This window comes from Zosterops lateralis, assembly GCF_965231275.1.
Source record: "Zosterops lateralis genome assembly, chromosome: 9".
Classification (NCBI taxonomy): Eukaryota; Metazoa; Chordata; class Aves; order Passeriformes; family Zosteropidae; genus Zosterops; species Zosterops lateralis.
This window is the reverse complement of record NC_139769.1, coordinates 19297146-19325120: the sequence shown is the minus strand read 5'-3', so window position 1 is coordinate 19325120 and position 27975 is coordinate 19297146. Positions and strand designations below refer to the sequence as shown.

Genomic DNA, 27975 nt, shown 5'->3' with positions numbered 1-27975 from the left:
GCCTTGGGAGAGTAAATACAGACAGGTGAGAATGCTCTAAACCTGTTTCCCTTTGGACAGCTGGTGAAAGAGGGGGAGAAGCTGCACAGGATTTCTTAGTTCAGAAGATTGCAACTTAGAATAGAACTGCATTTCTTCATATGTTAATGCTAGCATCTATGGAAGGCTAGACTCAACTGCAGCAACCACAATTAACCTCAAGCCAAGTCTCATCAAACAGACTGCAAGAATTCAGCTTGTAGATGATGGTGGTTGCTATTTCAACTATTCTTCACAGTATGATGAAAACAAAGCAGACGTGTATGCATATTTTTTTTAAAACTGAAGATTTATTGGAAAGAAATTTGATCCTATATCTTTTCAGCAATATAGGATATTTAACATTTTATATTGACTGTATTCAAGTAGAAAAGATTACATTAAAAATTTCTTAATATTGCACTTGGGACAAGCCGTGGCTAAGCTACTAACATTAGCATTCCAGAACAAAATCATACATAGTCTTCAGAATTCTAGTGAGCTGCCTTGTGTTACCTGCAAGATTTCTTCACAGGCACCTTTGACACGCTTTGCCATTCAGCTGAAGCTCACTGCTAAGAGTAATTCCGTAACTGAAAGGTAAAGGCAGGCAATATGCTGTATGCTACCAGGAATGGTTTTGGCAATTGCTTCATTCACATTATTTCACACTGCAGCCACGATACTGTAGCGTTCACTTAACTCTTGTACGAGATCCCAGCATACATGTGAGAGGCTCCAATGCACATGGGAGGTGAAATACCCAGCTCTTTTTACACATTATTTCCGCCAAATTACCACATAGGCAAGAACCTTTTGTGGCTCACTGAAACAGACAAGTAGGTTGAGCACTGTTTGCACCCAGCAAGACTCAGTCTTTGCATGCCAGGCATAGCATGCTTGGCATCGCTTCACATTATAGCAGTGTCTGGCCAAGGAAGTCCCCACAGGGATGGGCATTGCAACAAAGCCTGAAGAGGGGACAGATCCAAAAGGGAACCCCAGCAAGCTGCAGATGGGGATTTTCACAAAACTGTAAAGGAGGAATTAACTACTGAGTCAGTATTGAGGATCAGAGAGATTATTTAAAAAAAAAAAAAAAAAAAAGCCTGCTTAAAGGTATAGGATAATCAAGAATCATAACAATCTGATGGCTACTGCAGAAAACATGACAGGGTTTAATTATTAACTAAAATTGTTGCTCTGGTATTTAAAGACTTCGTGTCATGAAGAAAGATAAGGGTTTCCATTTCATAAAAGCATGCAACTGAAAATGTGCACTGTGCAACTGCAACTGAAATCTGCACTGTGAAAGAAAAGCCGTGGACTTTACAATTTGTTTGCACATTATGTGCAGAAGATGGAAAACTGCAGTTCAGCAGCAGATTCTCTCCTCTCGTATCTTGTTTCCATTCCCAGAACAGGTTCACTTACAACAGTTAAAAAGAGAAACTATTAATTTTCTTCCACCATTAAACCCATCTTTACTTCTTAAAAAAAAGTAAGAATATTAAGTCACTAAGGTCCATTTTACTAATAGTAGCAGCTTCAATTTTTGTGTAAAAATAGTGTCAGCAGCTTTTACTAATGATGCAACTAAAGTTTTGCTTATAGTAGGCATTATTACATAAAAAGCAGAATCATTTATTTACTTTTCATCTTCGCTTAGCAAATCACACGAGTAACTCAGCTCTCTGTAGGGGCCCTCCTGATGAAAAGAGCCAGTCTATCCACAGCTGTACACTTACCAGATTAGCCTATGAAGGACCAGTCCTTACTGTGCATATTCATAAGAGGAGTTTTCTTCCACAGTTGTTTAGCACAAAAAATATTGAGGCATTTTAATACAGACGTTCTGTAACATTTGTTTGATTTTCTTATTTTGCAGTAGGTGTGGTAAAAATCATGCATTTTGCAGGCTCGAACAACAGTGTTGTAAGTTACTGGTTTCAGTCACAGAAAAAAATAACCCACAAAGACAGACCAGTAACCCCATGGTAAATATCAGCTACATGGAAACATGAGAAAACCACACTTAGAAAACTTGATTCAAAATTTAGAAGTGGACAACAGGAAGCTGAGTTCTAGCACATGATCTGCAGACATTCACCCATCTCTGGATGTCAGTCATTCACACAAGGCTTTGTTTAAATCATGCCTTGCCAAGTGTCAATAGCAAGTGTTACATAACCAGCCATTGTTAAGTAATTAGCAAAACATAAATAATGGTGCTTTGGCTCTCAGGGTGAGGAAAGCTGCGCTTTTGCTTTCAACTGCATGGTTTGTACTCTCCTAAAACCTGAGCGAGTATCCCCTTAGGAGGTGAAAAAAATCAGATGTCCCTTGTTTACTGACATACTACATGTGACTGCAGCTACTGGCTGAACCTATCATACACTGTGTAGAATTTTGTGATGCTTATCCTTTTTCAGAAAGCCTAAAAAGGCTAAACTCTGTTCTGAATCTGACTTCCCTACACTATCCCCAATTATATTTGACAAATAATACATTTCTTAGTATAAAATTTTAAACATAATGAAGTGCTATCTTGCTTGGCTAGAAAACTATGACTTGTTCATATGCTTCCAACAATCAGCTAAGTCATAATAAGCAAAAAAATTTATCGAAAGTTATTAAAATTGTTGTGTAACAGCTTTATAGGCTTTTTCACTCCATTTCCCATATTAAACATTTGGCAGATGTACATTTCAAAGAACACCATCACCACCATCAAACAAACAGGCACTCTGCCAGGTTCTCACTTGGAAACAAATAGTAGCAGTTGTGTTTTCATTAAGAAACTAAAATAGCCGCCAAGCTCAGCAACTTGGGCAGCACTGTAGTATTTCAACAAGTCCTGGAACAATCAGTCCTGAAACATGCTGGTGTAAAGATGACTGAAACCAAAGCCTGCTCTTGGATCATGACACAATTGCAATGAATCTGTCTGGTGCTTGCCTTTAAAGTGATATCAGCCAATCTCCTCTAGCCTCAAATAGCAGTAATAGTAACTACTAAAAAATGAGGAAGTCCTGCTGGCAGGCAGCAAGCAGCAGTCTATATGCACCACACTACAAAACAGAACCTCCACCCTATAATCACAACCAGATTTTCACCCCCTTGTGCACACATGCACATGGTATCCTAAACTGCAGCGCTCAAATCTGCTCTGCAGATTCCTGCACCCCACCCTGTGCCCTGAAACTTCCACCTTCAGTCAGGAACTCTGGGCCTGGCACAGATCTGCCAGGTGGGCCAGGGAGAGAGCCCAGCAGAGTGCCAGGCAGGAGGCCAGGAAAGTGATGTGGAAGGTGCAGCTGCTGGGAGGGCACCCTGCCCTGCGTCCCCAGGGAAAGCAAACAGGATTGGAAATGGCAATGGAAGAGACAGCAAAGATTAAAATCAGTATTATAGGTGGCTTTGTACTGCCTTTTTTTTTTTTTTTGCAGCCAGTTTCCAGTTCCAAGCACAAGAGTACACCCCCAAGATTTGGACAAAATCAACATTTGTGTTTCAGTATCTCAACTGGAAAAATTCAGCAACCATCATTGAACTCGGCAAGTGTTGTGTTTTCACATAAAAAGAAATCAGGTGCCATATAGGAACAACAGAATGAATGCAAGAAACTTCTTTTCTGTGATGGATTCAACAATATAGTATTCAACAAGTGGCAAATAAACCATTTCTGCAAATCAATCTTCGGTAATTTCATAGTGCCTAGCACTTACTACACAGACATTGTCAGTTTCTCAGGGCCTTGATTTTAGTATTACCTCTGACAGGTACCAAAATAAACATAAAATCCATACCAATCAGTGGCAGCTTTGATTTCTCAGAAAAATGTCTGTTTTGCTTTTTACTTCACCATGTTCTGTTTGTAAAATATCTCTTAAAAAGTCTTCCATTACTAAGTGAACTACTGCAGCATAGTGGAACTATTATCTGTAATACCAAACATACCAGATTGCTTTTGAAAGTGACACTCAGATATCTGAGTAAAATGATTACAAATGCTAGAAAATGTATGACAGAAGAATGTTTCTGGAAAAAAAGCCCAATCCAACAACCCTTACTGCACTGAGAACTTTCTCCCCTGCGAAAACAAACAAGGCTACAGTAAAATAGTCAAAGATGTAAGATTTGTCAACCTGCAAGAAACGTAAGCTAAAACAGCATGAAAAGGGGTCCTTATTTCCATTTTGGGTATAACTACCAGAAACAACTATTATCAATATTTGGAAAGGCAAAATTTGAACTTGATCACTTTAATAAAAATTGTAACAACCTATTAAAATCAAGGAGACTTAAGCTTTCACAATTCCAGGATTTAGTTTTTTCCACCACATAATTTGAAAAATAAAAAACTTCAAGCATTGTTTCCATTACCAGCATCTTTCTTCAACTGCCCATCGTTTAAGTGACTGAACATGAGCAGCATCATGTAATGTCTCATTACCCTTAACAGTATGACGAGACCAAGAATTGGAGTTAAATCTAATATTTGGACTAAAATAATTTTCACAAGATATGTGCAACAAAATACCCAGCTTGTTTCAGAAGCAAGTCTCTTCACAACGGCTTTGTCTTTTACATTTAGAATTTTTCTGTCTGGTAAGATGCAAATATAATGGAAGTCTAACATCTACAGTTCTGAAAGTACACAACCCCCCCGCATACATCACTAGTGAATAATCAGACTGCATACAAGATTATTTGTAAAAGTAATAAAACCCTTGGATGCTCCATATTTATGCTGGCAAATAGCTCTCCTGATATAAAAGGCACTTTGAAAACCCAATATGGTTTGGTTCATTAAGTTTGCAAAGTACAAACAATTGTACAAACATACAATTATATTGAAGCATGTCAGCCATTGTGACATTGTCTACAAAACAAGTTTCCAATTGCCTATAACACTGGTTTTATGGGAATGAGCAGTGGTTTCAGCAGCTTTACTGAAGACATGACAGGGTTTCCAGTACCACAATCTTACTAAGTAAAAAACCCTCAAAAACTTACAACTTTAGGGGCCCCAAAAAAAACAAGACCCAAAGTCCATAACATTCATTCAATATTTACTCCTTAGAAGTGAACTCCCTCCGTAGCCTGAGGGCAGAAATCTATTCAGTTGATTCCAGATGTGGTGGAGGCAGGCTCTGTCTCAAGAAGTGTTGTAACACCAGTACAGTACTGAAAACTTTGGTCCAACAGCACCATTCCAGAAATTGACTACATGGCTGCAACATCAATCTGTATGTAAAGCTGCCTTACTCCTGCCTGTGGAAAAGGGAAGGAGGGTTAAAAACACTGTAAAGCCAAAGCAGTTTCCTGTGCATCAGCCCACATCAGTAAGTGACCTAGCAAAAAGCCTCAACATCTTATTTTTCTGTAGTTCATCTCCACATTTAGCACATCACTCAGAGAACACCAGATGAGTAAGGAGTTCTTCACACAGTCAAGTGCACACACATAATGATGTATTAACATTAGCTTTGCCACATTACCTCTTCTGATTCATTGCAAATAACTGCCACACATGAAGCTGCACAAAAGCAATTCTTACTTTCTTTTGTGCCAGTTTAAGTTCCTGAAAAGCAAGCTGCTTGAAGAACTGTCAATTTAAAATGGAGCCAAGCACCAGAGTGTAACATGGGACTTGCTGTTCAAACCAGTTCTACATGATGAATCTATCCAGGAAGCCATCACATGCGCAAGCTGCCAACGCACTGAAAAGCCTGAGTAGGTCTAGTCTATGGTGAGAAACTCTATCCTAAGAGAAGCCTCATCTGCTTTCTCAATTCCTTGTATGTCAAGATAGATCAACCCCATTTGATACATCTGAGACAATTATATCTGTTATTTCCATAAAGTGGCATAAAAAACTAATGCAGAGAGGTACAGTAATTCCATCAACACAATTGAGTATTTTGAAATCGTTCTATATAGCTGGAGCAGGGAAGCTTTTCAAAACAGATACCCAACTCAGGAATATTTTACCTTTCTTGATAAGAACTACCATGTCACATCACATAACAAGCAATTTACACTTTGAGATGTGATTTCCACTGATAAGACATACCTGAGTAAAAATATTGTGAGTCTGGCTTAGAATCCACCTTCCATCAGCATCAGGAGCTACTAATAACTTCAAAGTCCCTATGTAAACATCAGTACAGAGGGTCCAGAAATGTGGATCATGTAAACTGTAGACCCCTTGCAACTGCTGCACCTAAAAATAGAGGCAATTTTTAGAAAGTGTATTTCAGAAAATATTTGTCTGTACTATGTTTTTTTACAGAAAGTATTATAAAAGCCAGTGCATTCTTTTACTTCTAGTTCACTGTGCATTTTGTCATCTTTTACCAAAATTTCTTCTACAAAATTACTATCTCAGTTATTGTAAGGAAGATGAAAACATATAGATTTGTGTCTGTGTCACGATTTTCTGTATGTGTTGTGATTTTGTACCCTGCTGCATTTACATTCTACATATATTTTACTGAAACCATTTCTGAAAATGGAGATGTTCACAAGAAAGAAGTCACAGTTACTGGATTTGAGATGGCATCCAGTTAAAACTGCCCTTTTTGCAAATGTGCAAATTTTGCCATGAAACAATAAGTGAGATTCTAACTTTAACAAATATATTCATATATCATTTACAATTCTGTGAGAGCTTAGATGTGCCCTGCCAATCCCTTTGTCTTTTCCTCTTTCCACTTTCAGCAAACCCTCCATGTGATGATTACAACCTGTAACTCACAAGGAAAGGCAGCACTCCAAATGCTTTGTAATAACTTTGCAAAGGCACTTCATGGCATACTAATAGAAAAATTAAGTAGGAGAACAGGTCAAATCCAGAGTAATCTTTGTATTCCAATGTTACGCATAAGCACAAAGTACTTTGGGAGGAATAGCTTCAGGATCTGCTTTCCTCAACTAACATAGGAAACTTTTAAAACACAAACTGAGATGAAGCTACATGCAATTTAGGACTCTGGGAAAGTATTAATTAAACTGGTACCTCCATTTGTGTATTCTAAGTTACCTTTGACTGGCATTACTGGAAAAACATCATAAAATATCCTCATACACACAGCTGAGGCTCAGTCAGTCAGCAGCTTGATCAGAGCAAAAACATCTGAAGAGCTCACCCTCTGGTAGCACTGAGGCAGTGCTTTTTCCAGGGAAGGAGGAGTTCGCTGCATCAAAATCCCAATGGACTCTTTCAAAAGTGGAACAATACTAGAAAGAAAAAAGGAAATTAGCTATTATTACATTTCCAAAAGGTACAAGGAGCAACCTAAGATTCCTTAATGCTGAGAAATTTTTCCTTAGTTCTTCCACCAGATGCTGAGAAAGTTGCCATGAAAACCAAGTACAGAAAATAAAAGAATTGACAAACTTGCTATGGTGTCCTATCAAAGGCAAGATTATTTCTCCCCCATGGTTTCCAGAGTCAACTGGTGGGCAGTCACAAATGATTAATGGTTTAATCATGGGTTTTGAGATGAAATCTCTTGGTATCTTGGAAGTTATATAACAAAGCAGCTGTATAGCTCAAACCCAACTTCAATGGCAAATCATTCACAAGCAACCATAAAATACTCAACTGAAATTGGGCTTGCTTTTGTGTTTGGTTTAAGGCATATTTTTCTTATGAACAAAGATAATAATGGGGTAATCATAAAACAAAATTAATGTGGAACAGTCCAGCTACAACAGAGTTATTTTGTCAGAAACACAGACCTTGGCATATTCTTGAAGTGAACTAAGTGTAGAGTCTCATCCAAGCTCAAGGGTTAAACATATGGAAACAATTAGAGGTACCCTCCTGGCCAAATGGTCTTGTTTAATCAGCAAACTAAGAAGACATTTAATACCCTTTTTTATTGTTATTACTTTTTGTTTTTTAATAAAACCAGGAGACCAGTAAGCCTCTACCCTGAAGCTACCACTAATAGGTTATACTCTTACTAAGTATTCAGCTTGGGGATTTTTTTGTTTAGGTGTAGCACATCATGTCTGGTTCAGTAGAGCATTCTAGAATTTTCAAGTTGAGGACAAGTATGTATAGCCCAACAGTAAAGCTTAAATAGCAGTTTAATTTCAAGAGCATACAAGTTACCTAACATTCCAGACCAAAAGTGGTTATACATTTCAGAAACTGCTGCAGAGTTCAGCACTGGCATCACAGCTGCAGTACATGGAGTTATGGGATTAAAAGCACACCTGAAACTTTTGTAAGAGATTAACTGGACCAATTTTTAAAGGACACTGCAGGACCTTTGTTTAAAACCTCATGATGTGGAATGCATGGCACAGACCAGCTGTGTATTTGCAGATGTGAACAAATGACCTAATCATTTTTAAGAAGTGTTTCCATTTGAAGGTGGGGCAGTGCCTAATGGCCTACCCAGCTCACTCCCTGGCTAGACCTTGGCCGGGGTGGGAGGGAGCGAGAGCCTGCGTGACTCTTGTCTAATGAACCCCTGGAAAAACCACCACCCTAAAATTAAGTCTTCTTGCAGGCACAGTGGTTGGTACAGCCAAATTCACTGCCCTTCAGCACATGGCCTCCCACGTTTGCACTGCCACCAAGGCATCGGCTCAGAAATAGGAAGAAGCAATTAGGGGTGAGCAGGAGTTGCCTAAACTAGACCTGTCACCAAGACAAATATTTTGCAATGCAGTAACTGTCAATCTGTCTAAAGGAAGCTTAATTGGAGTGTCACATTCTACAGTGGATTACAGAAGTTTAGGGAAAAAAGGTTCTCTTATTAATGAACCCATCTCACTAAATAATGTCCATGTCACAAGCACTACATCAAAGGGAGCTGGAGCTGCCAACACACTCCACTGGTGAATTGATTTCAGTTTAACTCCCTATTTAAAATGCAGGTTTGCTTCTTAAAAACCTTGAAAGACCAATACACAAGTTCAGTATGCAAAGTGAATTCAAGAATTTTGAACACTACTTCATGCTCATAAATTTAACAAGGCCTCTCTAGCATATGCATCTAAAGGTTCCAAAAACCACACACATACAGCCTGCATATTTTTTCCCAGGGAAACAACTAACTGAATAGAGAATGTAGTAGTCTGCCTTTTTATTGAAACATACCACTAAGAGTGAGAAAAGCCATGAGAGAAAGCTAACAAAAATGTCTAATTTGTACAACTTGTTTACCCTATTTACTAAAACAGATGTGCATTATCTGACAGAAGAGAAATTAATTGTAAAGTAGATTTGAAGAGACAGGCTATGAAACAAGAACATCTTAAAAGTCCAAAGAATAGAGGTAAATCAGGATGTGGCTTGATACTATTGATGAAAGTTGAAGCATATCCCAGCTCACACCTTCTTCCTCTATCTTAGAGCCGGTGTTCAGATACAAAGTTTATCTCTTGCAAAGCTGACAAGCCAAAAGAAAGCTGTAGTGATGTGACAGGCCCCCACAAATGCTGTTCAGAGCCAAGGCAGCCATGGACGCCCCTCTGCATCCAAAGGGATACTAACTCACATGGTATCTTACTGTAAGCCAAATTGGCACAACAAACAACAGAATCCAGTTTCATGATGCCTATGTTTTCCATTGTTTCATGCATACTACTGAAGTACAAACCCTCTAATTTAAAAACCAAAAGTCCACAGAGTATGCTCTTTTCTCAAACATTAACTAAAACCAGTATTACTTAATCACTAGGAGGCACTAGAAATATCAGTTCCACTTCATGTGACTGAAGAAAACATAAGAAAACATTTTAAAGATGACAAAACCAAGCTGGCTGAAAATATGGTTAGAAATTTTCACCAAGCTTTCTCTTTTTCTTGGCTTAGTCATTAGTGGAAAAAAAAAATAAATGGCTGCCTCCACAGCAACTACTACACTGGTGCTTCCCTCCTTGTTTGTTTTAATTTATAAGATTATTGAGGAAAACAAGTAACACTGAATTCTGGCCAAGTGGAAAGCTTTCTCATGCAAAAGCAGACAGTCAGCTTTGCTATTAAAGCTGACACAATTCCATTGCTTTCTGATTATCAAGCCTCAAATCTAAAATATTACACTCTTTTACAAGACAATAAAATTTGAAAGAGGAACTAACCCACAGCAAGATCTGGAATAAAAGCATATCCTCCACAAAAGCCAGAAAAGCAAAGGCAGCTAACATTACAGCACATCACATTTGCACACACATAGTTACAGAACAAGTGGAAGGTGTTCAAACAAATCAAAGCAAACTAATTATTGGCATGAATCTGATAAATCCAGCATGCCACTACTACGCATGGATTGCTTAAAAATTAGGAGTGACAGCATCAGACTCTTATTTATCTCTGCATCACATTCAGATAATACTCATGTCCATTCCAGTGCCATCCTGTTTATGCCACTGTTTTGTAGGCATGGCCAGCAAGACCCTGGCATTGTCATGATCTTGGACTGCAAAGCTGAAAACAACTCCGGGTGAAGAACCCTTTAGAAAGACACGCCTTTCAGAGCACAGCAGGAAATTCATTCAGTGCTCTCAGCACTACAGAAAATGGGAGGTGTTCCTAACAAGTTTTGTGGAAGGTAAACAAACATTGCTAAGGATCAAGACCAGTTAGGGTTCTTCAAATACCACACCTCAAAATCTACAGCCAATTTTCCAGATTCTGGGGTTTTTTCCAACCACCATCCATATCTGCAGTGTGAGGACTGTTGGCCTATTTCAGAACTTTAATAAAAAAAATTTATTAGGTGATGGCAATTTTAATCAGACTGCAAGCTTTGCTCAAGACAAGGACCACAGGTTTAACATTTGCTTTACTGATTTTGAATCCTTTGTTCTCAAAACAATGTAGTACCTTGATTCTCAAGCAAGGCGGGCAGGTACCATTACCCTGTAAATAAAGGCAGTGCTTGACATTTAGCAATAATGGCTTAGAATAACACCAACAACAAACACACTAGTTTGGAGGAGTTTTGCTATAGAAAAGTCCTCCTGAATCTTAATGAATGCAGCACTTAATTTTAAAAAAGTAATTTTTTTAGACTGCTATGCCTGTAACATGAAAGGCCTCAAATGTTACTGGCACACCCTCCCCCAAAGCTCTTCATATTATATCGAGTCCAAGGAGCTCAAGATTTTATGCAAAAGAATTATGTAACCCGTGGAAACAACTTCACTGAATGACTGAAGTAAATTGCCTCATTTCTTTAACCACTTAATATGCAGTCTGCATGCTCTGTGTAATCTAGTATCAGATTTAGTCTACTGTGCCTTTCTAGAAACATGTGGGTCTAATAGTGGTTTAGGAAAAACTTGATTTATACCAGAGCTGTGGCTTTTGCATGGTGACTTGTTTCACATAACTGACTGAAATACTAAAACTGCTTCAACATTTCAGTATAAGGCTTAGCATACTAAGGTTAAAAACTAAAGGAGTATTTAGCTTTAAACATTAAAAGCAGTTTAGAGACTTGGGAAATTGTTTCCTGATTCAAGGCACATAATTATGCGGACAACAGTTTTGAAAAAACTTGAAGAGTGTCAGCGTTAACTACAGTGAAATAGTCAAACTTTTGTTAAAAAAAAAAAAATTAAATGCTGGTAAGACAGACTTGTCTATTTTAAGCATGTCCTATTTGTGCTTTACTTGCATGAGATAGTACAGAGAAATTGAGGAAAGAGTCATCAGATAATAATGGCTGCATCCAGGAAAATTCAGATCCCACACACGATTTTCACTGTGCAGTCAGAATGTTCTGTGCTAACTCATGAGGAGTTAGGCAGAGAATGCCACCCCATTGCACCCTTAGCAAAGGATCACAGGAACAACAGACCAACTGTGTCAGCAGCTGACAATTTGCACTAATTAGAGATGTCTACAAGAAGGCTCAACCATTTGATTTAAAAGCACTGCCTGACTTCTCTAAAGAAGCACTGCTTAATTCTTCTGCACATGCACAAGGCAAAACAGGTTACCAAGTGGAGTCTGTACAGCTTTAAACTGCACCAGTGAGTTTTTTGTCATCTTATACAGGTACTTTTGCGATTTCTTTGGCAAGTGTGGCCATCATTTCAGAAACCTGAACAGAGAAGATCCACTAATAGTAGCAGGCAATCCTCAAATAAACCAGAGAGAGCTGCCCAACACTGAAGCAAGCACACACTCAATAGAAAATGAATAAACAGTTATCTCACATAGACACAAGCAATCCTGGATTAAGAGCAATGGTTTTCCTCTGCATTCTCATGCAATAGCTTTGATATTCTATCACCAGACATAGTTCCATAAAAAGCAATAAGGATTTCTGTTCTGCCTTTATTCTTTCTTTGCATACAAAAGTATCATAGAAAGAATACTGATTAAAAAATGAAAACAAAACCCCAAACAAAACCTAACTAAAACAAACTAAAAAAAAAAACTTCACAATAATAAAACACCCTAACAAAACAACAGAGAAACAGAAGTCCTGAATCTAACCTACCCCCTACTCATACCCTGCAGACTCTGTAAGTCAAACTCAGCCCATTAAGCAATAACTTGGAGGATACAGTTCCAATTAGGGCCAAGTCCCCAGACACCATTAAAACTTTTGAATGACTGGCTTTTGCATCTCTGGCTCGAAACTGGGCTGCTTTTATTACAGCCACAAAGATCCTGACTACAGAACAGATCCTGATTTTTAAACACACATGAATGGCATCTGCTTGTTGGGGCACACACATACTTACTCCACTTGATCTTACCTTGGTTTAACAGTAAAAGGGACACAAACAAAACCAACAAATATTCATTTGAAACAGATGACAATTATTTAATCTGAAGCCAAATTTACCTCAAAAATTATTTATCAAGGTTTCAAACTGGCCCACAGAAATTGACAGCAGCTCCTATACTAGAAACTGAACATCTCAGTCCTTCCCACCTCAAACCCACAAGTATCTCATGAGTGGAGAGACAAAAAAAAAAAACCCAAACCAAACAAATCCCAAAACATCTACTCCTCCCCCCACCAAACACATCCCCTGAACTAGGCACAGTTCTTGCCATTTCCAATTTAAAGTATTTTGCAATCTTATTCCCCTCAAATTCAAATTTCACAGAACTTCAGTAGTTTTTTTCTCTGGGTTATATTTAGGTAATTTTAAAAGATTAAGTATAAAACTATTATATATCCTAGCAAGTATCACCCGGGTTCCCATATTACTGTTACAGAAGACCACCATACAGGAACATCTGAAAACCCTTTTGCACTAATTTTTAAAGGACACTTCAAACACAGCATAGTGAAGAATAAATAAGGCAAAATTAACAGTGGTTTTATGTCTAGAAGTCTAAATGAAGATTACTAAAGTCAAAGACCAGAAAAAGGGACTGAAGTTCTCAACAGCCACCTGAAAATGCCAGTAATCTTATTTATGATCTTAAAGTGCATTTCAAGCAAAACCATCAATAGCTAAGTCTGTTGGACTGCTCAGAAAGCAAATAAAATACCAACACAAAGTCACCCAACCCTGAATTAGTGTTTGCTCCACTGATGTGCCAGGATGTGTCAGCTGGCAAGAAATGCAGGCTTGCTTCTATCAACTATGATGCAGCTCACTGCACTGACAGCAGAATTTTTCTACTGATCATTTATAGATAGCATTATGGACCAACAAAATAATGTTACAGGCTGAAGTCTAGGACCAGATCAAAACACACATCCAGTAGTGAACTTCTCCAGCACTTTCAGCATAAAACAGGGGTCTCAAACATTCCTTCCACCTGTGCTAGAAAACCTATAAACAGCACTATTATGACAACTCTATTATGGCATTTGGTGTTATTTCAACTACTGTATGAATGGAAGAAAAAAATGAATTGTCATTCATGTGGTATTTTCTGCTGTACACAAAGCTGGACCCCTGAAATACAAAGTGTATGGAAACCTGCGTTTTACTCAGCTACTACCTCTGCCTCAGCAATGGTTTCTTCTCCCTTAGAAACTTGCACATTTTTTTTTTCCCATTTTTTGAGACTTCAGTACTAGAAGTAATTTGTAGTAATTTGTCATTTATGAAATTACAGGATGTTGAAGTCAAAATCAACAAAGTTTATATTAAAGTGGTGATTTAACAGTGATTTCTAGCAGAGATATTTCTGTGGGCGTTGTGTCTGAAGCCTGCTGCCCTACTTTGACTGAACAGGGAGATTCACATCAATAATCTTGTGAATGCTGCCATGCACAAGCCATAAACATGCCACACATGGTATGAGCAGAAGTAGCTGCAGCTCATCAGATGACACTCACCACTGCTGAACAGACAAAGGTGTTCAGTTATTAGGCTGTAACTAGAGTTGTGGCACACTGCCCTATGGCACTACTGAAACTGCTGCCAAAAAAAAGCCTCATAACATCACTGAATGAAATATTTGCTTGACCAGTCTAATCCAAATAGCTTCACATTCATAGTGATCTTGGTAAGAAACAACTATGAAATCCAGAAGTACATGAAGCATTTCCATCAGCTCTAACAGGAATAAGGATGTCTCAGGGTGCAAATACAAAGGAAAAGACAGTTCTTGTTGAGACAAGAAAACAAAATTAAAACCTAGCAGCCTTGATTTGTCAAGGACAAGGGCACATCCTGTGCCAGCAGTCTTAACTGTGCTGCCCTGAAACCATTCTGCTCCATTTACTGGAGTACATTGGTTTATATAAGCATGTACTAAATACAGAGATGAAGCTTTCTACAGTTTGAACCTGAAAGACATTTTTGTAGTATTATGCAAATAAGGACAAAATATGCAGATTTAAGAGTGAAAGTTGTAGCTGTAGCAAAATAAAAGAAAGCTAGTAGTTCATGTAAGAGCTCACCAGAATGGCTGCACAAAACAGAGCTAACACATCACTCTTGGAAGAAAAGCAAATGTTGTAAGTCATTAGCATAACAAACTCCCTTTTTCTTCTGAGCTGCAATTTCTGCTGTAACTAGCATCAGAAATCCTACCAAATACCAGTGACAGCAACACTTACCTTACACCTATAAGTAGTGCTATCAGCATGGAACAAATAGGATCTGCTATCATTAGACCATAGTTCTGCATCAGTAGAGCAGATATGATTACACCAATGCTTCCCAGCGTGTCTGCCACAATGTGCAGAAATACACCTGTAAGAGATCAAGTGATACCATTACAAGTTACTATTCTTAAAGCTAATAGAGCATTTCAGAGATGTTTTACAAAAAGGAGTTTCAAGAACTAGATAATATGATCTATACTTTTTAAATTTGTGGTCAGATTTGGGTCAAATACACAAAGATTTTAATGCATTTGTAGGATATGGGCCATTTGAAGAATTTCTTCATTCTGTTATGCACTTAGCAGTAATGGGTATTTCATAGCAAGGCTATTAACTTGAACAGTGATTAACAGCTACAGCTGGACTTTGTTCATTCAATACTCACTTATTATAGTACAGAAACTCATATTCCCTGATGTCTACAGTAGAGTTCTGTATAAGATGGACAGACTGTTAACAGAAACAGTTCTGTAAAGCTTTGACACTTGTTAATGTTTAACTAACAACACCTTCTGGAAGTTATTTAGTAAATAAATCCAAGACAAATAGTTTTGAGAATTAAACAATACTGTAGACATGAAAAGCCTTACTCTTATTCTGAAGAATAACACTGCCTTAAAGTACAAAGAAACACACACTTTGCAGCTAGTCAAAGTTTAGCCTTTGGAGCTCTCTGCTGGCAGTGACTGGAAGTCGTTCAGAAACAGCTTTTTGAGTGCAGTTCTCCAGACAGGTAATCCCCTCTTGTAAAAACAACACACCACTATAAAGCAGCTCTTTGAGGATTTCTCCAAGTGTACATTTGTACTGGGTCTGGCTAGGGCAGAGCTGGGTTTCTCCACAGCAGCCTGCATCAAGGCCTTCTGTTTCTCATGAGCCCACAGGAGGAAGGCTGGGGTGGACAAGGTGCTGGGAGGGCACACAGCCAGGCCAGCTGATCCAAAGGGACCAGAGGGACGTTTCATACCATCCAACACCACGCTCCCCAATAAGACTAGAGTGTTGTCTTCCCCAAATAGCTTCTGCTCAGACTTCCCTAGGCATTGATCTGCTGCTGGCATGTGATTGCTTGTGAGTGATTGTCCTGACAGTGACTGTCTTCACATCACTTAGTGGGGTTTTTCCCTCAGTATTGAAAAATTTAAATTAAATCAGGTATTTTTAATATGCCTCAATTAAAATGAGTCTTTCACAAAAAGACTGATATCAAAAAGATATTTCAAGTATCTTCAACTGAAGTACTGAGTATACATATACACAATACAGTGAACTGTAAATTCTGGAAGAACTTGTACATGTTCCTTCTCAAGGACTACAAACAAGCCAGAAAATCATCCAATAAGAAAAAAGCCTATGTACATTTGGGTATGCCAAATAATTACTACTTCCTACATCTCATAATTGTCTCCCTTTAACTTCTGAACATTTAAAAATCAAAATAAAACCAACAAATAGCCAAACAAAGCTCAAAACCAACATCTAAATTATCCATAACTAGTGCTCAGGAGATCAGGGACTCCAATACTACTTCAATAAACTTAGATGCATTCCCATCTGCTCTAAACCAACTCTAAGAGCTTGATGAAATGCAAGTTTTAAGCTGAGGTACTCTTTAACAATTATATCAATCTGTATCTTCATGTTACAGAACATATATTGCAATCAGGCTCCTTAGGTTTCTATTTTTAACCGCTTTTTCCTAGTTTTTCATCAATTTTTCAGCATCAAGAACAGAAGCTGAACCCCAGATTTTGGGATGTATCTTTTAAACAGTGCTGACACTGCATTACATTTAGACTTCTGTTTATGTCTCAACACCTAATCATGCACAGGATACAGCAGAGCTGTTTACAGGGGGAATGGAACTTCATTAAATAGCTCCTTTGAGAAAAATGTGGCATTTATCCAGAAGAGCCTTCTAAAACAGATGTGTGACAGACACAGGCAGGCAGACTGTGATAAAACCAATAAACCATCATACTTATTCTCATCATACCTTGTAAAATCTGTTTGCTGGATCCAGGCATTACTTCAAGGGAATGGTCATCTGTGAAGACAATTATTGACATATTAACCTAGACAAAGGCTCTCTCTAGTGGTCCTTCTGTTACACTCTTCCTTTCAGGAATGTCTTGGACAGACAGGCGGCTCCCAATCACTTCCTTTTACACAAGCTATTGTTTTTTAATGCAGCAATTAAGTTAAAAGTCTTAAAACGCTCTTTTTAAAATATAACATTGCGTTACACAACAAATTTCTACATAGGTATGTACAAAAATAAATTATCTACACTTGTTCTTAATTAAAACAAATGGAGAGGTAAGACCTTGCTAGTATATAGCAGAATAAGACCCCTCAAGAACCCAAGCCATGAATGCAAGTGAGAAGAGTAGGGTCAAATAAATTTGCTAACCAGAAATACTTCACTTAAGCAAGCATTTATACCTAATGTAAAAAAACAAGGGTAAGACTTGGAGAAGGAACAAATAAGTAAAAAATCTTCTCATCCAAGCAGATTAATGCCTCTGTAGCATTAATCTGAAAGATATTTTAAGAAAAACTTGTTAAAGGATAGCAAAGGGCTTCTAGTGAAGATATGCAATCATTTTCACAGCAGCTGATTTCAATATCAAACTGCAGGAGACATTTAGCTACATTCTCTGGTCTACAAAGGTGAGGGCCATGCTAAAGGCAAGAAGAGGCAGAAGCAGGGAGCTCCTGCTTTCCAACCAAATTCCAGGAGAACTACTGGAAAACAAATGCCAATTTTCTAAGAATAGCAGGGAAGGGACAAGTAAGTATTTTTATACTCCTTGTCACCTCCTGTCTGCCAGTTCCCACACTATTCCTGCTCTGAATGTGCACATTTTGGGTCATGTCAGATCTCAGTTTATGGCTTAGGCAGGAAGGACTGAGGACCCTGCATTATCACAAGGCCCTCATTTGCATTGTTCCAAATAGGTGGTACCTACAGAAGCTCTTCTCCCATAGCGAAGGCTACTGACCATATTTTACATCAGTGTCTCTCCTCAGATTGTTTGCCTTTATAGAAAAGATTTCAGCATAGCCAACGTAACAAGTATATTTTCCATAACCATCTTAAAACAGATTACAACTACTCAAAATGGGTAAAGTCTTATTTGAGATCACAAAGCAAGTAAAACTAACAATCCATAAGCATCCAAAGTTCCCTGGCTTAATTTTTCTATTATCTTGAACTGTAAAAATTATACAAATGGGGAACAGTAGCAAAACAGCTCAACTTTCTCAACTGATTTTATTGAAAAAATTGAAATGGGGTACTTGGTAACTAATTTCACTATATTGCAATAGCATACAGCTGCTCCACCTTTTGCCAACACACATTGCAGTGTAAACTCAAAAACCAGAGGTAAAGCAACATCTTTAAAAACCAACATTGAAATTCCTGCAAGTGAAACACAAAATTAGTCACAAAATGTGGTGGTGGCAGAGCATATCAGACATTTAAGAAGCTACTTCCATGTATGATCACAACAAGCTGACAACACACTCTTTTTGTTTTTTAGTAAGTTATTAATTGTTATTAAAAATAGATTTAGATGGAGTCAGGATAGTCTATGATATCAGCTGAGAACTTACCATGACAATAATCCTGACCATGAGAGTGGCCATGGCCATGACCATGGGAGTGTCCATGGGAATGTTTATGTTCATGGCTGTGTCCATGAGCTCCATGACTGTGCCCATGGCTGAGACCACCATTGAATAGAGAATGGCTGTGCTCGTGCCCTAGAAACAAACAGCACATCAGAGTGAATTTATGAATACATCAACAATGAATAAAAGTACACTTATATTTGTTTCTCAGCTACTCAAAACCTATTCATCTTTTAGGTCATCTGAAGTTATGGCTTTAAATAAGAAACTTAACACAAAGTGTTTGTAATCTACAGCTCTGCTATGTAGACATATTTTATATCTATATATATATAAATAAAATAAACCAATATAAAATATATATATACATAAAATATACCATGTTTGAGAAATCAAGGGCTTTTATACATTCCCACTTCTGAGACTTGTTGTGCTGGATTTCTAGTATAATTTGAAAAATGTACACTTCATTAGATATAAGTACTTTGAAAATAGCTGTTTTAAGAAAGCAGAAATTGACTGTCATTTGCAGATTAAAAATTCAAGCTTAGATTGCTGCTTAAAGACCAAAGACTATGCTCTTCCACTAGTCTATATGTTAAGTTTATATGTTAAGCCCAAAGAGAGACCCACAGGCTTTGCAGAAAAAGCCCCAGTGTTTACCATGTGTATTTAGACAAATAAATTCTGCATTTCAATTCAAAAGACACTAAGTTGAGAAGCATCTGAAACAATCATTTCATGCTTAAAATTTGGTTCAAATACTGTTTCTGAATTTTCCAGCCAGACCCTTGCTTATGCCCAGCTTAAATTTGTCCAAAACGATGCTCTGCAAATCTCTTTCAATAAGGTGCAGGAGAGTGCCTGAACTCTAGAAAGCAGCTTCTGGACTCCCAGGTGTTCCAGTTAATGGATATTAACATGAGAAGTACAACAGTGGCATACCAGGGCTGGTAATAAAACACACAAGTCAACAGAGCAAGAGGTCACATACGCATTTTGGTTGGGATTGCCATTAACAAGACATCAAATGTAATACTGGGGTTCTCACTGAGGCATAATAAGGCCCTGGAACACGGACTGCCAAGAAAGGAAACAATACTGGAAGTTACATCCTACCAGAGCCGTGTGAATGCCCATGACCTCCGTGCTGAAAAACAAATATTCCTATAAGATTTACAATGAATCCCAGTATAGAAACAGGAAGAAGTCTCTCATGATGGACATCAGGAGGCTCAAGTGCTCTCTAAAAAAAATGAAACAAAGCAAATGTAGAGTTTTACAATCTCTTTACATTATTAAAAGGCACCACAAAACTGCTTAGATACAGGAACATTCTCATACATAACATATATATAGACATCATTAAAAAACACTCAAGACTGCCAGTTTTTGGGATGATACACCAATTCTCAGTGTCTGTAAATGAAGTTCTATTATTAAAGCTGTGAAAGTACAGTAGAATATTCTGAGAGTCTAGCTCAGTTTTATCATAGGATTTGGTTATGCTGTGGGATGTGGCTCAATATAATCTGAATATATTCAGGTTTGTTTCAGTGTGTGGATTGCTTAAGTCACCTATAAGACTTGTAAGAGGGTAGAATGCCATTTCTTCCTTACTCCTCAGAAAGGTGAGGCAATGAAGGGAATGAAATGAAGACTCAGAACAAATTATGATGTTTTTTAGAAATTCTCAAATCTAGATGAATTTTTTTCAATTCTTTTTTACCCTATTTTCTCTGGATTTTTTTTCCTCGGTGTGACATTATAGATCCAGTACCTTTGCATCTGAAGCTAAGTGTTGATCAATGTAAATTACTACTGACAGAGGAGAAAAACATTCACTGTCTCCCCACAAGGATGAAAGATACAGGCAGTAAACAGCAAAACAATAAAACATTTAGCACAGTGAATTTTTAAAGTGAGAAAAAGAGAGTCACCATCACAAGCAAAGAGAATACTTAGCATGAGGTCTAGGATCAGCAGGAAGAGAATTGTGTTTAAATATTACCCTCGACCCTGTCATGGTTTTTAATTTTTCTAATAAGTTTTGGTCCTGTTTCTAGATTTGACATTTTCCCAGGCTTTTAGGCAATTTCAGCCCAGCTTTAACTCATTTTGAAGTATTTACAAGCCTATAAATGTAGAAAAATGTTCAGTGTAGAGAAAGCTCTTCCCAATTCTCTGTTAATAAGAGAAAAACTTAATAGACTTACTCTGAACCAGAAGTCTAAACAAATCTACAGCATATTTCCCATTAAGAAGTAAAAGCCTTAATTCAAGCTGATTAGAAATAGTTATCAGTTTTACTCTTAATTCTTGATGTTGCCCTTAATGTCTAAATTTCAATCTTGAAATTATTACCTGAACTATCATGTAAAAAAAAAAAAAAAAAGGCAAGTAAAGAGCCCTTGTAAATGTTTAAGCTATTGCTACTTGGCATTTATATCAGACTTTAAGATCTGGAGAGCAGTGCTCTTTCTTTAACAAGCTGGTCCAACTTCTCAGCATGTCACTTATGACCAACGTCTCTAAATGACTAGTTTGGGCCTTTCTTTCTTGGCCTCACTTGTTCTTTAACGAGAAGTGAAAATCTTTTATACGACACCCTTAAATGGCTGAAAAAAAAGGACAGGCTCCATCTCACAGAATCTTTACACATAAACAAAATACACAAATATTTAAGAAGCTAGTACAGATGCACTGAAGAAGCTGGGTTTCTCTGTCATGAAATAGAAATTTCAGATGGCCCTATTCTCTGTTCGAATCACAGATTTTTAGTCAATTACAAATATAATTTAAATTTTCAATTCATTAATTTCAATAATTTATTCCTATTAGTATCACAAATGTTTATCCATATTAATTATAGAATGTAATAGTGTAATTGATTTCATAACATACCTCAACACCTTCAGAAAAAATGAAGAATGCTGTAAAGATGAGGAATAAACCATTTACGAAACCAGCAAGTACCTCTGCTCGAACATAACTGCAAGAAACAAAAAAAAGTAATACATAAATTATACAACCACTTTCATTTAAATGTTTAAAATTAGAACTTAAGAGACTGGAGTGCAATCTTCGAGTTCTCAAACAGTGACATTATACAGAAATTTGCTAAATAAAAGATGGCACATAAATTATGGAGGAGTATACAAAACTGACCATGGTGTACTTTGACAGAAACTACCTGATCCAGATCAGCCATTCCCTGATCTAGATGAATGAAATCTTTCAATATGTCAAAATCTTTCCATTTAAGATTATGTTTACCCAAAGTTATGGTATAAACATAATTTGGAAGCCACAAACAAAGATAAGCATGTGAAATCTAATCAAAATTTTCTGGTGTTATGTTTAATATCAAACAGACCTGTATTAATTTGTTTCCCCTTTAGAAGGTGGATTTTCAGTAAAAGTTTTAAGTAGAAATTAATTATTTCAAACATCAGATTTTGACAATAACAACTGCCAGGTTAGAATAATATGTAATTTCAATGTAGCAAACATGAGATTTAATAAAAGTGTGGCTGTTCTCTGATAAATGGAACACCAGCTGTTTAAATGCTCAGCAGTAATTAACACAGAACGTGCTTTCACTGCAATTAGTTCATGGTACGACTCTCTCTAAATTGACTTCTATGCACACTGGAGCTTCCACCTAAATTAAACTGCTTTAAGTTTCAAACTATACGATTCACACTGAAGCAAGGCAGCTGAAGCTATATGCTGACACGTCAATAATGCTATGAGGAATACCCATGCTGCAACTCATTTGCTGTTAATCAGTATTACCAATTAATAATATTGTACCACCAGTATTGTTTTATAGGGCTCAACTGCCATGCTCAGTGGAACCAAGTGCCTACCACTGCCAGCTGCAGCAGGTAAATCCACCAAGGGCAGTATGGGAGAACACACCTCAGCCTTGGGGATCTGTGTTAATGGCACCCACAGCTCCCAAACCCTGCTGCTTCCAAGAATCATGGCTTATAATCTCCAATGCAGCATCACTGACACTTGGCTCCTTTCAGTTGTAACTTTTTGTTCCAAAGGAGGAGTGGGACACCAGCAGTCTGGGAATCCCTGTAACACTCCTCACTGCACTGTGAGCACAAATCCAGGATGCAGGTGCTTGTTCTTCACTGCTGCCATTAATACATGGCAATGCAGGGCAACTTTCTGCTCTCTAACTTGTTTCCAAGTATGAGCAGAGAGATCTTGGAAGTGATAAACCTTCTTCCCAAAAGCAATGCCTTCATATCTTTATTATTTCTATTAACTTAGATGTTTATATAGCTCACCTTAAAAAAACCTTCATTTTCAGCATAGTTTTTCCACATTCTACAAAAAGCTTTTGTTTGTAAGTGAAAAATTACTACCTAAGCATTTACTATAATACATTAAGGTAACAGCCTGAAGTTTCTTACCCATATGAGAAAGCATCATTTGACCTCCATTTTGAAATAACTGAAGCTGCTAATCCAGCCAATAGAGCAGTGCAGTCAAAAAACATATGAAAAGAATCTGATATTAGACCTAAACTGAAAGAGAACAGGAAAAAAGTGTTATGTTCCATATGCTACATGTTGAATATGAAAAAAAAAACATCCCATAGGCATTTATCTTTTACACACTAGCAGAACACACCATGTTTCTAAGCTTCAGGCATGGTTTTGCTATGGACAGGAGAAATCCACACTTCATCACCAACACAAATATGATGCCAAAACTGCTTTTGTCAGCTTTAGAGAAGGCACTTTCGAAGAGTGCTTGGCAAAAAAAGTCCTCCTAGTGTATGATTTTGGTGACAGTGAAAGGTGGTTTCCACAGACATAAACCAAAAACCCACAGCCATATCTCTCATGGACGTAATTCAACTTTAAATCTTTGCCTCAGCAGTGGCAAGGCACTGACTAGGAGATACAAACCTCTGAGATCTAGAGGCTGAAGAAATTCAAGGCTGAGAGACCACATCTGACAATGGCTTATTTCAAAGACCAATGCGCTGTTTGTCAAACTTGATTGAGAAACACAGTTAAAGTAAACTAGCATGCTAAAAACTTCAAAACAACTTAAATTAGTTCATGAGTTAGCCAGTCAGTAGAACTTGTATCAGTTTGGAGGCTATAGGTAAACTGGGGTTAACACCACACACAAGCATTGCCAAAGTTTACCAAATTACTCATGAACAGGTTCTCTAAGTCTGCAGGGAAGTGCACGCATTGAAACAGAAAAAAAAATGCTTCATATTTTTAAAGACATTTGATAGTGAGGTACTGTTGAGCAATTGCTAAACAACAGTCCTAGAAGTTCCATTTTCCCAGTTCTTTGGTTATCTAAGAATATTTACATACACAACTCAGTTCTTGGAAACTGAAGCACAAGAAGCAATTACTGGTTTAACGAGTTCTAGAGGAGACACATATTCAGATTGAAGTCAAATACAAAGTTTCATTAGCCAAAGTTCCAACAACCACTTCACACTAAAAAGCCAAACCATTTCAGCCTTACTGAAAACAATTACAAGATTAATCTTAAGTGTTTCAGATGAAACACTCAACAGTGGAAGAAGTGGGTTTGAAGGAGAGGAAAGACCAAGTGTCTTGCTCTACATATTTATAGATATACTTTATGGACACATACATACACACAACTGTAACATTTAAGGCAGAGGGATGATGGCATGGTATATTGTCCTCAGGTGCTGTACCCTGAAGCAGGAGAGATGAAGCTGTTCTGAACAAACTTTAAAACAAGACCCATAGGCTGGATGCCTATGAAGCAGCAAAATAGAATTTGCTATTGAATTATTGAAGGGTTTTGGTGACATCTTCCCCCTCCCCAAAAACAGGTGGCATCTTCAGGGAAATAGCTTATTTTAGGTTTGGTTCTGAGCAGTTAGGAAGATCCAGTGAGGAAAAAATCTCACCACAAAGCACATCAAATATTCAGGTAGAAGGTATTTAGTGACAGTAACCCTAAGATGTACTGATTATGAAACGGAAGGAATAAGTATGGCTAAGCAGAGAGAGCTAATGCTTTCTGATGTGTTTGAGGGGGTTTTTTTTGTTTTTTATTTTTTGTTGTTGTTGGGGTTTTTGTGTTGTTTGTTTGTTTGTTTGTTTTGGTTTTGTTTTGTTTTTTTTCTTTTAATAGAACCTTCTGAGAAAGAGAAATGTGTAAGGACTGCTCATCTAACAAAACCCCATACAAGTTCTATAACCAGAAATCATGCAGCAAGTTACCATGGCACTGTACTCACACCTGCAAATCTCACTAAGGCAAGACTTACCTTAAGTGCAACACCAACACAGCTGTGCTGCTTTCAAGACCTAAGCTAACAATTCCAGGCAGCCAGAGGGGCGTGGATTTATCAGCAGGGGTCAGCAATGCAATTCACCTTGTGGCATAACCGTGCTCTGTATCATAGGTACAGCTACAAGTGACTGAGCTGCACAAATGGCAGGAGGCCTGGTAAGAGACCAGTCTCATTACATCTGAAGCTTTTTTAAAGTGACCTGTAAAGTAACAAGACCTTAGAAAAAATGGGTGCAAAGTGAGGACTAATCAAGTGACCCAGTCAACAGCCAGCAATATAGTGAACCACCAGCAACATGGGATGCATGCAAGAACTCCTGTAGAACACATCATCCAGAGTATAAACTAGTAGAAACCCTGTACTCAAACACAGTGTCTAAATAATGACACTTCCACAGCTGATTCAGATTAACATCAAATAAACAAATGTGCATACATAGCAAATTTCCACCTTAAACAAGCAAACAAGCTCTCAGCCAGCAAACTCGTGACCAGTGACAGAACTCGAGGGAACAGCATGAAGCTGAGTTGGAGGAGGTTTAGATTAGACATTAGGAAAAGGTTTTTCACCCCAAGGGTGGCTGAGCACTGGAACAGGCTCCCCAGAGAAGTAGTCACATCACCAAGACTGACAGAGTTCAAAAAGCATTTGGAAAGCGCTCTGTTGTGTGTTCAGGACACAAGCTATTTGGCAAACAGAAGCTCAGGAGAATTTCTCATGTGAGGAGCAATGGAAGTGTGTCTTCAAAATGACAAAATGATTCTCCCTAAAGAGTTCCTTGTTTGCTTATTACATGTTTGCTCTTCAAAGGCCCAACCTGTCTGCTTTGACTGAAGACATTCATCATCAAACCCTCTGCTACCCCTCTCTTCTAAAGAAGTGCTTGCTAAGACACTGTTTTGCTCTAGCCCAAAATCTAGACTTAGAGATACCCAGAACTAGTGCCTTGAAATATAAACAAAAGGTTCAACTAATGGCTATGCAGTAAATCCTAATTCTTAATCTTAAGTATGAACAAAAATAAGTGTCCTCTGAATTCCAATATGCCATATTCTCCAGTGACAAAGTTCTGTAAGTGTCACTTAAATTTTTCGGTTTAGTTATCTCATATACAGGACTTTTTAAGGTCACACTACCAAAAAAAAATTGTTACATCTAAAAGATGCACATCAGAACAAAGCCACATGAACACAAAGCTCTTTATATCAGAACAGCTAAGAAAAATATTTACATCTGCTGAGTTATTAGGAAAAAAAATCCATACTCAAATAGACAGACTATGCATACAATAACCCTCACACAACTGCAAAGTGAATCAACATCAAAGCCAAAACCAAACACATTAAAACAGTCTGGATGCTGCCAAGATAGTCTGTGCCCATGACAGCACTGCATGCTCACTGGTGCCGCATTAGCAATTACTGTAATCAAAGTTGAGGACTTTATAGTGTTATTTGAGAGATTCAGAACAATATGGCATATATTAGGATGCAACCATTTCCAAATCCACATCACTGCATTCACCCAGGACTTTTAAGAGCTCCAATAATTTGTGTCCATATTGCAGCTTTTGGTAAGGAGGACACTGCTGGACTTAAATGACATTTCCACACCAGTCCACTCTGAACTGACCTATTAACAGAGACTGAAATAACATCACAAAACAATTTCCCTGTCACTAATGAAGTGTGATGGAAATACAGCACCATCACTTGTTCTCTACCTTTATACTGTACACCAGTACTTAAGTTATTCTGCATTTCTTCTTATATTTTTGCTACAGTTTTTTCAGTAGCAATTTGGTCAAGTCTCCTCCATTTTTCCCACTCTTGTGGATTTTTGTGCCACGTAAAGTACCACTCAGCTATACAAGGATGTGTCAAATCCAGTTTCTCCCTCGAGACAAGGATGTTTGAGGCAGCGATATCCAGCTGTCAATCTACGGATGAAGCCACACTCTCCAACGGAGGATCTCTGTGGCAAGCAGCAGCTACAGCTCCCGAGTTCCGTAAATCGGGCCAAGGCCAGGCTTCCTCCTCAGCAAAGCCCCGAGCACAGCAGCAATCCCAAACACATTCCCCCGCACCGCGCCGAGTCGCGCCTCCCCCGCCTCTCCGGCAGCCGGCAGAGGGGACAGCCGGCCGCTGCCCACGGGAGCGGTCCCGGGCGGGGGAAGCTCCCCAGGGCTGTGCCGAGCGGCCGCTGCCAGCAGGCCCGGCCCCGCCGAGAGGAGACGTGGCACTGGCCGGGAGGGACGCGCCGCTCCCTGCGCGCTGCAGCCGCGCCGGCCCCGCCGCGCCCCGCCCCGCTTACCTGTTACTCCAGATGCCGTAGAGCAGCTCCACGAAGGCGAAGGAGAGGTTGAGACAGAGGAAGGAGAAGAGGTTGCGGGAAGTCTTGTCCGCCAGTATCGACCTGCGCACGGAGCACACGCGGGTCAGCGGCCGCCGGGGCAGCGGCAGGAGGCCGGACGCGCTGCACGGGCGGCCCGGGCGCCTCGGCACCAGCCGGCACTGCCCCTCCGCGGGGGCTCGGCCGCGCCCGGTCCGGCCCGCCCCGGCCCGCTTACCTGAACCAACCCGACACCTTCCTGAGCAGGTTGAGCCTGGGCGGCTTGTACTCATCGTCTTTGATGGAGAGGGGCAGCATCTTTCCGGCGGCGGGGCCGCGGCGCGCCGGGCCGGCAGGTCGGGCGGGCGGGGCGGGAGCGCGGCCCGGCCGGCCCACAGCCGCTTCCGGCCGCCACCGCGCCTGCGCCGCCGGGCCGGGGCTGAGGGGGCGCGCCGGGGGCCGGGCCGGGGCTCGGGGCTGCGCCGCCCGATAATGAAACACAACACGCCCCGAGCGTGAGCCCTCCTCCGTAACGTGCCGGCCGCCCGCTCGCGTCCCGCCTGCGATGCCGGCCGCTCCCGGCGCAGCTGTTGTGGCCGC

General features: G+C 39.1%; 1 protein-coding gene across 1 annotated transcript; it reads right to left on the bottom strand.

Moving 5' to 3' along the window:
* Positions 1-333: 333 nt before the first annotated feature.
* On the bottom strand, positions 334-27732 carry SLC30A7 (solute carrier family 30 member 7). Its single transcript, XM_083867939.1, has 11 exons — positions 27614-27732; positions 27358-27459; positions 23153-23266; positions 21624-21711; positions 19839-19965; positions 18702-18851; positions 17077-17127; positions 15033-15168; positions 7173-7263; positions 6098-6247; positions 334-5295 (listed from the first exon to the last, which is right to left on the bottom strand). Exons 1-11 carry the CDS (start codon positions 27691-27693, stop codon positions 5248-5250), a joined length of 1137 nt encoding a protein of 378 aa, XP_083724065.1. The 5' UTR covers positions 27694-27732; the 3' UTR covers positions 334-5247.
* Between the last annotated feature and the right edge of the window lie 243 nt (positions 27733-27975).